We start from the raw sequence: 12574 nt of genomic DNA on the forward strand, positions 1-12574 counted from the left end.
CGTGGAAGATGCCGACTCGCAGATGAGGCGCGATTCGAGGGGGTGAGCGTTCTCTGAACCATTTCATCCCCAGCCTCCTCGTCCTCTTCCTCCTCATACGGCGCACGTCAGGCAAACCGGGCGAGCGGAACTGCGGCGGGTCCGCTCGGTTCAGCGCACAAAGCAAACACAGCTTCTTGTCCTGACCGGTGGGGGAGGAAGCGGCAATGGCGCGGAAAGAGGGAGAGAGGCTTGATGACCATCCGCGACTCTGGGAAGAAGAGAAAGCGAGCTCGTGGCTCTGTCGTCGTGACGTGAGCGCATGAGGGGGATGGAGGGGGGCTACGAGTGTGAGATGAGTGACCCCTCCACCCCTCAATCCCCCCCCCCCTTTATCTCCTTCCACCGGGCTCAACAAAGCGGACACGTGCGAATAACGGGTAGGCAGGAAGGAGGTGGGAGGGTGGAGGAGCAGCGAAGGTGCGAGAAAGAGAGAAAGTAAAAGAAGGGTGTTTTCCTCAGAACTAGGACAGTCCCTGTGATTCACACGGGGTATAAAACCAAGGGCCTGGTCCCGCCACCCGTCACACACACACAGACACGACGAGCACCTCTCCTCTTTACACCCTGTGAGCGATCGCGAGCTGCCCGCCTGGGAAGGATCCGACCAGCCACATCGGCAACTGCGTACCTTCATCTGCGGAAGTAACGCCACACCAAATACAAGTGCTACGATGTACGCTAAGGTGAGGGACGGCACCTCGGCGACCGCACTGGGCCCAACTCGGATTATGCGTCGTGCGCCGCTGGTGGATGTGTACCCGCCATCAAGTATCGGCGTCGGTGATTTACCAGCTTGAGATTTGGCCATCTTCCGACAGTCCTTTCATATTTCTCTCGTCATTGGCTAAATTTTTATGTGAGAAAGCAAAAGCACCATTTGTGGGAAATATAGCCAAGCAAACGGTTCATTTGTTATTTATTCTAGCGAACAATTAAGGAGGAAAGCGAAACAGCGGTTCCTTGTGCTCGATGAGGAAACCACGCCCATAGGAGTAATATCAGACGCGTATCCTATGAAGCACTTCACGCGTGTCAGGAAGTTCTCCGCAAAGGGCCCTAAAGGGTGTACGTATTAGGAGTGGCTCCTTAACGAGGGCCGATTGTTTTTTATGCTCCAGAAAGTTTCTTGTGCAGCCTCCTCGAAGCTAGTTGAAAAGACAGCCGAATAGGATAGAAGCGAGTTGATTGCAGTCATTAACAAATTACATTTTCAACATATAGCTATACAACGGCTTCTGCATGCAGGTTATTTCTGCTGCCCGCAGTGTTCTTATTTCTTCAAGAAGATCGAAACCGTGCGTAGGGAGTGATTAATGGCTTCAAATGCTGGCGCACTCAGGACCCTTACCGCTAAAAACTGACACGCTATGCAATCTATGAAGTGTACCATTTTAGCTCAGTGTGTCCCTGTCTTTCGCGACTTGTCCTGTGTCTGTGCGCAACCTTTTTCAGTATGTTTAACAATATAATTTGCTATTTTGATTACAGCCTCAGCGTGTTAGAGCATTCCTTCAATCTATGGAAAATATACCTAAATAGCATACGTTTTTCATACCTTTTGGTACCCTCTACGCCGCCAAAGTGTTTATATCACGACACTGCCTGATAAAAACTTAAGTGAAGGAATAGAAAGTATCAGGCCTTTTCTAAATAGGAGTAGGCACGTAAAAAAAAAAAAATTATTTTTGTAATGATGTCAGTTTCTGTGAGCAATGCTGTTGTCTCGGTTAAAAGACCGCGAAACCTGCATTGCGCAGTGTATGCACTATGACGGCAATGGCCATAACTATCTGCTGCTGGACATCAGATTCAAAGTAGGATTTCGTCCGCGGTCACCTCATTTCGATTAATGTGAAACACGTATGTGTCCGGGCCTTGGTTTCTTTTTTTTTTTTTTTTTTTTTTTCAATTCTTGTTGAAGAATTTAACAAGCACGAAATTACAGTCCATTCATTGCCTACAGTTTATCGGTGGCCGGTAGAAAGCTTGCATCCAGTTGTACAATCCACAAGAGGTATCAGGCCAGTGGTGCAGGTATCAAGTGCATCATTAAAACAGTGCACAGATTCCTGACGGTACTTTCCAAAAGCCCGAGAGCTTTTCTACTGTGCTCCTTAATGTTCACCATTACACTTCATGGTTCTTTTTAAAGGAGCCCGCGTTACTGTACGAAGTGCCTTCAACCGTGGCGCGAAAACCCGCGGAAGTAGAGTTTAAAGAACATGACCAATTGAAAGATGGCACTTTAGTAGTTCGTTAACCGCTAAGGTTATCAAAGCTGCTGCGAGGAAAAATAAAAACCCGGACGAGGGAGAATGTGGGGCCGGCAGCAGGAAGTAACACTGAGCGGGCTACGAAAGAAAATATTGCGGACCAAGAGTGGTAGTCAGGCTGCAATAGAATGACTAGTTTTTCTCTGAAAAGGCCGGATTAATGCAAACTCGAATATGCCATTTCTTCCACTTGTTCCTGCGGGAAATGTGGATGGCACCAGGATTGAATTCAAGCTACAATTACTGCTGGTTTGGTTGGTCTTGCATGATTTTTACAAATAGCGCAAAGAACATAGCGGGCTAGATACAACGAGTAGGATCCAAGAACGAAAACCCTTCCGTGCCATCCTATTTGTATTAGTCCATTAAGTTCGTTGGGCTGTCCACTAAAATATTTTGTTTTTAGGAAGAAGAACAGCGCTACTTAGACAAAGCCGAAAGGAAGCCACTTCCTTGCGTCCTTGGCTAAGTCGCGCTGTTCTTCTTCAAAATGGCATACCAACTCGCCCAAGCATCAATTCTAACACTAAATTAAAGCCTGCATGAAAACCATCTTGCTATAGGCACTTGGCCTATATTACTGAAGTAAGTTCATCCAATAGCATGATCCATCGAGTAGAACTCACATTCATGTTAACGCGTTAATCGCGTAAAGGGAAGAAATGATCATGTAGCGCGCAAATGTGATAGCTAAACTCGCCGTGGGAGCTTGCGCTCCTCACGTTCACGGCTTTGGTTCCGAGCGTGAGCGTATGAGGTTATGAGAGTATGAGAGTATCATTGTACCAGAGTGCCAGGAAGAAGGCTGTTTTTCGTTATACTAATGTATCTTGCTGTAACCATCGACTAATTAGAAATATCTTGCGGCAGTCATGTACAATTACTAAATATTAATTAAGACGCTGACTTATACAATTCTTCCAGCAGCGTACTTGTTAACTTGATCCACCTGCTTTCTGACGTCCGCAGGTGTTGGTCGCGCTAAGCAGCACAAAGACGCCTTTGTATCTCGAAGACCGTAATTTAAATATAAATAAAATTGTTGCCGAGATACCCGACACTTTCAGTTATACTTGAATAGTTATGCAGTACTCTAAATATGGACGCGAAACAAAAGGATAGACACAAATGCCTGCGACACATCCACTTAAAGTGAACAAACATGGGCAGTTTTTGTCAAAAGTTTAGAGCTCAGGGTGTTTGATTTTGAGCCACACCGTTTGGCTTGTAATGCATTCCCAGTGTTCCAAGTCTCCTGATAGTACGATGTTTTGTCCTGTACTCCCCAAAGGGAAGGGTTTCTATGAATGCTAAACGAGCGAAACTGCACTGCTTCGAAGCGGGCCCCCTGAACTCTAAAATTTTGACAAAGGCTGTACATTGGCATGACATTACTTTCTTGTTTCGCAATAATCATTCAGGTCTCGCTGAAGTAGAATCGAAACCGGCAATTCTGGTGTCTTGGTCTCTCCTCAGCTAATTCTCCTGAGCATGGCTGCGACTGCCTACGGCGGCTTCCTGCGCCCCGGCTTCGGCCACGGGGGATTCGGTGGACCCGTTTTTGCCGCAGCAGCTGCGCCTGTGGTCTCCAAGGTCGGCTTCGCCGAACCTGTCTACGTAAGTCTGGTACATTATATACATTCTGCACCAGTATAGGCTTGGCCATCAGTTTTCTTCCAAGTGAGGACTTAAACAGACCTCAGGGTATACATAAGTGGGCTGCATTTTTAGCGAGCCCAGATCTCTATCAAATGCGCTCTAAGGCTAAGCAGACCGTAGGCTTAATAGATTACGCGGATGTTGAAGACAATAAGCTATTTTCTCAAAACTAACTATTAAAGAGGAGAAGCTAACACAGGTGGCATAACTTATAGTTGAAAATTGCTACTATACCTTCGGAACAGATGTCAATAACACCATGCAGCAAGACACGTTCCTCTCTTGAGTAGCGGGTCCGACCTCCAACGCTTGAACTGAAATCTAGGCAAACATGAACTTGTTTGTATGCCGTTCGTATTGAGCGTGAACAATGAGCACTTAATGCCGAAAACGAGCAAAATCAAAAGTTGCACTTCACGCAACACACCTTTTCGCCACCGTGTAAATAATGCGGTTAAAGAATTTTGATCAAAGCACCACTTCACGAGCTCTAAACGGCTCAGCGTGTCAGCGCCTAGCTATATTGGCAGAGGCTGCCAAAACGCGTGTTGCTAATACGGTAGGAGGGTGGGATTAGGATTTAGCCTTCAAAGTCTCTTGGATCCGGAGTTAGACACATAGCTCCTAGGTCACACAGTACATTCACAAGGTGTGGTTGAAGTGGGACCTTACTTATATGTAGCTCATTTAATCTTGGGCAACATACACCACGGTCCTCCTCACGAGTGTTCTCGATCTGGCAGGTGATGGCAAGAAAAGAGGCACGACGTCATTTACATCTACAAAGTACTAAGATATGCTACCTCAACTATCATTTTAGAATGGCATGCTAGGCTTACCCATGTAAGACCTCTGCTATTCTTTCCGGGCTTCTATTGGCGCAATTAACGGCCGTCAATGCACCGCATTTCAGCGTTACTTCACCTAGAGCTATGATGAAGGCTACCCACGCTAATCGGTGTATCTTCCGTAGGGAAAAAATTGCACTCTAAACTAATCATAATCACATAATTCCTATCATGGCCCAGTTTAACAGATGAAACCTTATTCCCAAATTAACATATGTAGCCCGCTTAACGACTCAATTACAATTGCTTCACACCGCTTAGTTGGTTCACAAAACAGAGAAATGACATTTAAGCAGTGACATTTGAAACGGGAATATAATTTCCTCGTACACAACTGAAGCGATGTACTCGGGGGCTGCAGAAATGCATTCGTTTGCGCACAAAAGCGTGTAACCTGTCGACGCTAACTTCTGATTCTTCGCTTATTACTGTTTCCTACTCTCCTTCGGCCAATTCCTCCAAGTTAGCCTGAATATGTGCATGACCTGCCCTCGTACGAACGGAGGCGGAACCGTGCGACCTTTTATACTCGTATGCTTTTGAGGAAGTGGCTACTGTTTATTGCTATCTAGCAGCTCGTAGACATGAAATGTTATCCAAGCGCATTATAAATGCGGTCAGGTACGGGATCTGTAGCGCAGGCGCGAATATCTAGAGTGCAAGACCTGAAATAAATTTATACATTGATGTCAAACGGTACAGTGCACCACGTTTAGTGTTCACTTTCCCTTTTATACTCCAGCAGCATCGCACCAGTGTGACACACACCAAAGCATATACTCCGTGTTTAGGTTGTCCTGACACAACAAATATGCACGCGAATCGCTTCTGGCGTCTTTGCGCACAAAAAAAGATATCCATGCATTAACGTTGAATAGACTCTGAGCATTGTTTCTGTGACTGCTTCATTCCAGTAATGAACCGCAACCACGCATCGGTATAAAATGAGCAGAGATATAGGCCATGCGGCTAAGGAAGAACTGTTGGTGAGAGGAGAATAATCATTACATGGTGGAATCACCTTACATGGTGGCCCAAAATAAACAGAACTCATAGATGCTGTAAAACTATTCAATGTTACGAAATACACTGTTCTCAAAACGTCATTTGGGACGAGGCAGTCCCTGTCATCGTCATCATCATCATCATCGTTGTCAGCCTGATTACACCCACTGCACGGTAAAGATCATTCCCATATCTCTTTAAGTGCCCTGTCTTCTGCTAGCTGTGGTTCCCTATTACCCTAATGCACATAGACTTCCTAAATTCATTCGCCCACCAACCTTTATGCCGCCCCCTTGCTGCCCTTGCCTTCTCTTGGAGTCCATCCCGCTATCCTTACTGATCAGCGCTTATCTTGCATTCACATTTCACGCCCTTTCCATGCATATTTCGTATACTTAATTTTGACAACGCCTCGTTATCGTAAACAGGTATCCCCGTTCGAGACAGTTAACTGATTTAGTTTTTGAATACTAGTTCTTATACCAACTGTTCTGCTTTGCCTCTCAAAGTCATTATGATGCTTTGTAAGTTGTCGCCTGAGCTACTTAACGAGGTTATTCTCATCAGCGGATCGCAGATACCCAATATACTGTCTATAAACGTTTGCCCTTACCTGTGCCCCATTCGGGTCTCCAATTGCTTTTGCATACAAGTAGTGAATCAAATATTGTACTGATTGGGGCGGCGCGGGTGGATAATATTCAGTGCTTACTCCCTTATTGCAAGTAGTGAATCGCACTGGGATGATCGTGCCAGCATGCCTAGCAGAATTACTTATCAGGATTTTATTAAGTTAATTGCGACTAATTAAAGCTTGCCCAGCAACCGCTATAAATATCTGCAATATTTCACGCACTGCGCTCTTATACCCTGGTTCTGCAATGACTGCAGGACGACTCAGGATTAGATCGAGTCAAATGCTTTACCGCAACCTACTCAGGCTATATATAGGGGTTGGAAATATTAAGCTCATTCTTTTATCGTCTTCTAGATAGTGTCGATATGATTTAATGTCAGTCGCATTTATGAAAACCCGCCAGGTCGTTTAGTTGATTGAATTCTAAGATTGTCTTGATAATATTAGCGATCACCTTAGTAAACATCTAGCAGGTAATGGACAGTTCTCTCTAGCTCTCTCTCTCTCTCTGTCTATTTAAGTCTCTGATATGTTCTTTCGTATACACTAAGAAAATGTTAGCGTTCTGTGCGCATTCTCTGCCAGATAGTGAGGCAATTGCGTATGCAGTTTGGGCAGTTTTTCTAGAATGATCTCCTCACCGTCTTTCCACAGATCTACAGCTATGTAATTCACCCGGCCTCGGTCGCTCATTTTGTAGGGCGCTCGGCTGCTGAAGGCAAGGACGCGCGTTCAATCCCTGCCGCGGCAGCCGCTCTGCGATATAGGCGAACAGGAAGGCGCCGGTGTATTTTGTGATCGTAGTGCAAGTTAAAGAACTTCAAGCGCTCTAAATTTACGGAATCCTCCACTACGCTTTTCTGCATAGCCTGTGCAGCTTTGGTAGGTTAAGCCTTATGCATAAAATAAATGGATTCTCCCTGGTTGCTTTTCCCCTTCTCCTTGTTTCTAAAACTGTTTCTACTTATTTCGTTATCAGCGGAATTTCTAATTGTGCTGCACTACTGCCTCTCTAATTAGCATCTTGGTTACTTCGACTACAATATAGGACTCCATAAAAGTGTTCTGCTACGCTGAGCTTTTCTATATATATCCCTTTTTTTGACTGTCTACTAACTACTCTCAAGTTATTTCGCTTCTTTAGAGCATGATTGATTTTCTTCCCACTAGGCTTAATCATGTCACCTACCCTACCCTCATTGATTAAGCTTAATAGCTCTGCGAGTTCTGTTATCTCTCTTAGGTTGGAGGTTTCAAGCTTTGACGTTGTAACGCGATAGCGTCAAAGACCTCGTTCACCGAAAATCTGGCGTAGGCGCTGGCATTGTGAGCGAATGATCAGGAGCATGGTGCTGGCACACGGTAGCTGGCAGCTGACGTGGTCGCGCCCCTTATGGTGGCTGACAGTATTAATAAATGAAATGAATGAAATGAAATAACGTTTGGCAGTAGTTGCCAAATCGGGCATCTCCTTTCATTTGAAAGGGTAATATCAGAACCAGCCTTCTTAGGACCATTACATTCACGTTACGTAACCCTTAGTCACGCAGGTACGTTCATACTGCTTGGTAAAAGCGAAGCTAGTAGCCTATGCTATTGCATTATGCCACTGACGGCGGATCATAAGTGTCCCCCATAATTTCTTAATTAGACCTCACGTCTCCTTAGATATCCTACCACCTACTTCTACTCCGCACACGGTAATCATGTTTGAAATCATGCCCTCATTGCTTAAACATAAAAGTCATCCTCCTTGGCTAAAGCCGTATGTCTGTTGGGCAGTGACCATTCCTAAATTTCTCTCTTTTTCCCTCTTATCGCTAAGTCTGTGCTGAGTTTATTTCTTGCTACTTTCTTCCTTTTCCCTACAAGTTAGGACTAAATTGAAGTGTCATATGTTCTACTGTGCATTGTATTCTTTGATCAGTTCATCGCTGTGTAAAATTGTTTGTTTTATTGTTTTCGAACTACATGACATCTGATGTAAACGACCTCTCTTGCTTGGGCATGTAATATGCCTGCACTATTTCTTAAATAAATATAAATAAATAAATAAAAATTAAGATCTTACCATCCTGTGGTCACAACATCGCAACCTTTCGACGAACTCCACACCTCAAACAATAGCACGGGGAGCGCAGAACAGGAAATCTATTTCATCTTTAGTCTTTGCATTCTGTCTCTTCTGTTCGCTGAAGCATCCATTACTGGTAAATTATTTCATACCGTAAATTCGCTGGGCCTGATCGCCAGATTGCTATTTGACTGCCTTGGTATGGAAGACACCCAGTCACGCCAGTATATTCTCTTTTCCTCCTCCTGTTGCAGATTATACATCTTCATAAAAAATTCCGATTACCTGGTATCTATGATTGGAAGCAGGCGTGGAGATCTGTACCACCTTCAATTAACTTATTCTTCTCATTAAGCCTAATTACAATACCTCCCGCTTTTCACTAATGATATTCAACTCAATATGCAGGCAGCCAGCTATGGGCTTATTGACACTGAATTCTGCATGTAGTTCTCGCTTGTCACCTAAACCCATACGAACCCGCTCTTTAGTACTGCATATGCACCCCGCCCCGGTGGATCAGTGGTTAGGGCGCTCGAATGGCGATCACGAGAACGCGGGTTCAATCCCAGCCGCAGGGGCCGCGATTTGATGGAGGTGAAGCGAAAGATCCCCATCTATTGTGCCATGTCAGTGCATGTTAAACAATTACAGGTGGTCGAAACTGCTGAAGCCCTAATCTATGCCATCCTTCATCGCTGATGTCTCATTAGGGCGTTAAACCAATGGTTAAATCTTATAGAGGAAACTTAGCTATATATCGTTTGTCGTTCTGCTTTCACAAAACCCAGTAAAATCTGAGTCAATAAATTATAGACCTTCTAGCAATTGTGCAAAGCTATCCCTACTATTAAGATTCTAGTGTTTAACATTGCCAGCTTCACTTCCTTATGGCGGCCTTGTCTGGAATGATTCATAGCACCCTCCGCTACCTCACAGATATGACCGCCACCGTGGTCATTTGCTGTGTGGCTGCTTGGAACTGACAGCCTGTGGTTAACTGTTTTACTTCCGAAAATGGGATTCATACAACCTAAAGATAAATTTCTGAAAACAAAAAGTACAAGGGTTCAACACTGCTGAACCAAATATTGAGCGAAAGCATTAGCTGCGGGTGAGCGAGCGTTCTTCTTCTTCCTCAGCCCACATATATAGCCCCGCTTTAACCAACCCATATGAACGGGCCTAAGTGGCCTATAGGGATAAGGTGAATGCCAGGGTCCTAGCAGGCTGATTCTGACATAACCGTCCCATGTGAAACGAGAGACCCAAGTTGGTAGCTCCTGCCAGCCCGTGTGTCACGTGGGATGTGACGTCACAGCGTCACGTGGGTAAGACACAACTGCGGCCGGGTCACGCGAAGGCTTGAAAGTGCGAGTAGTATTGCTTTCGCAATAAAATCTCCCTCAGGTGAGATCGGGATGAAAACAAATTTCCTCTATTGCCAGCGTCATCTGCCTGAATATGAATCTTGGTTCCTATGTGAACTTCGCAAGCACTGCCCCTCAAAGAACGCCTACATACTACATTTTCGTGTTTGATTTATTATGCTAACTGCTCATTTTCTTTTCCGAATTTATTGCGCAGCCGCCGCAGCCGTACACTTTCGGCTACGACACTGTGGACGAATACGGCAACAAGCAGTTCCGCAACGAGCAGAGTGACTCCAACAACGTCAAGACTGGTTCGTACGGCTACACGGACGCCAACGGACTGTACCGCCGGGTCAACTACATCGCCGACGCGCAAGGCTTCCGCACAACCATTGAGACCAACGAGCCGGGTACCAAGGCCGGCGCCAGCGCTGACGCCGTCTACAATGCCAACCCGGTGGTCAGCGGTCCCGTGGTCAAGGCTGCCGCAGCCTTCGTGGCACCGACGTACGCCAAGCTGACCGTACCAGCGTACGCGTTCGGCGGACACCACCACCACCACGGTTACGGGTCACGCTACTAGGCAGCTGAAATAGTCGAATGCGAACCACGGACCGAGGTGTGCGGATCAGTAGGCTTGAACTGCAGCGAAACGGGCCGCGTTCTGGCTTGAGGATCAGAGATTTTCCCCCATCCTGTAGATGGCGACAGAAGTCTTGCTAAGAGTTGACGACTTCACTGGCTCTTTACGTCTAATGTTTAAATTTTTTCAGTTCTAGCATGGTATAGCTATCTGAAAGCAATGAGCAATCATTGAAAGGTAAATAGCGTATATGGTGAGTGGGACGAGGCGCAGGCAGTGATCTTTTTTGTAAGCGTTGAGAAGGGCAGTAATACGTTTCTGCATCCGAACCGGTTCCGCTCTCCTAGCTCCGTGGTTTGTGCCGATTGCTAGCTTTCAGGAAAAGGTTTCGTTTTTCTTTGTCATAGCCATTTGCAACGATATTTGCTGCAGGCGTGGAAGCTGTACAGTGCGATGTTTTCGCCATGACTATACCTAACGTTTACCGCGTTGTTTTGTGTTTGTTGTGTGTCGCGTTTAGTTCCGAAGTGCGTTTATCAGAGTCCTTAAATTTTGTCGCCTCGTCCCTTGCAACAATCGACTTGGTATGAACGTTAAGCGTGTGGCTGCAACGCTGGCGCGGCGATCGCTCTCAGACAAGGTATATATTCAGAAAGGACCGGCAACGTCAACGAAACCAGTGCGAGGCAGGCTAGTAATGTACCGGTGCGGACACAAGTAAACGGAGCACGTCATTTCCTTCTAAAAGTTTTCACACGTTGCATAATTGAAACTGGCAGTCATGGTATGCTCGAACCGGTAGTAGACGCCAGTGCCCTTTCATTTGGACAAATGTTGTTTTCTTGTCTCCAGTGCAGAAAGCCTGATTTTAACTTGAAGGAAAAAGCGTGCTCCGTTAACTTATGTCCGCACCTGTACTTCTGGTGGAAAGAGGAACGGTGTTCACAATTTCCAAAACAAGGTTAGACCTAATATAAATTACGGTAATATCCATTACCCTAGAAGGAAATAAGAAATGAAACCCTGGCATTGCAGGCAGAGGACACGCGAGCCAATCAAAATGACCAGCTTTTACATTTACGTGACGATAGCGAGCAGAACATTTGGGACGAAATGGAAGCATGGCTAACCTTAGTTCGATTGCGTCGTCTGGACATGTCACTGGATTTACGTCAAGTTCTGCTTTCTAGGAAAACAAACTCTTACAGTTGATATAGTAAATAGTTGTGCCATTCATGGACGTGATAGTTAAATAAGCGACAGAACTCATCTCTCAGCCTGAACGTTCGCTCCTTTTTTGAGGTAAAAGTTTGCTAAACACAACGCTGAACACAATTAATTACAGTGTACAAAGCATCCTTGCACGCTATGGTTCTATATTTTTGGTGACGGTTTATTTTTATCTTTCTAGAGCATTTAATTGATGGCAATGACATGTCCGAGCAATTTGTGTCACTAAAGTTTCCTCGTGTTAATCAACAAGCTCGTTCACTGCGCAGTGCTTAACGCCCGCAAGACCAAAGACTTGCTATGAACAAAGGTTTCAATGAATTGAGGTTCGAGGTTCCGCCAATTTCACAAGTATTACGTCCTTATTTATTTTCGCACATTAAGCACGTTGTGATAGCACCTCTCCATAATCCACGTCCCGTGTTCCTGATTTTCTTTAAACTACGGTCGGAACCCACATTTTGTGCTCTCAGACCGGAAAATTCAGCGCACCACTAACGTTAATTTACTCTATAGGTTCATATTCAGTAACGCACGAACATATCTACTAATGTATGAGGCCAGCATAATTAATCCTTTGTAATTTATAACCGATGTAAGGCTCTCTGTAAAATGCTTCGAAGTGGAGGTGTTCGAGAGTTTGTCTTTTCATATATTAAGCGCTTCACCAAAGCCTATACATCAAAGCCCATTACCCTTGCCTTTTTATATTGTTGCATGTTTTCTCTGCATTTGTTGTCCTCGCTGGTCACTCTGTGTCCTAGTCCTTGTTGACTTTCTCTTTGTTTCAGATGCGTATGCTAATGGTGTCTAGGTACTTTATTTCACGTGAGACTCTCTAATGTAGTCT

The 12574-nt window shown here is 45.2% G+C and overlaps 1 protein-coding gene across 1 annotated transcript; it reads left to right on the forward strand.

Annotated features, from left to right (window-relative positions):
* Positions 1-206: 206 nt before the first annotated feature.
* On the forward strand, positions 207-10594 carry LOC146199154 (uncharacterized). The gene is made up of 3 exons (XM_084592061.1): positions 207-293; positions 3792-3932; positions 10126-10594. The coding sequence occupies exons 1-3, from the start codon at positions 207-209 to the stop codon at positions 10492-10494; spliced, it is 597 nt and encodes a 198-aa protein (XP_084448187.1). The 3' UTR covers positions 10495-10594.
* Positions 10595-12574: the final 1980 nt, after the last annotated feature.

The sequence above is a fragment of the Amblyomma maculatum genome, chromosome 2 (genome assembly GCF_055883805.1).
Source record: "Amblyomma maculatum isolate TAMU_Amacu chromosome 2, ASM5588380v1, whole genome shotgun sequence".
Lineage (NCBI taxonomy): Eukaryota > Metazoa > Arthropoda > Arachnida > Ixodida > Ixodidae > Amblyomma > Amblyomma maculatum.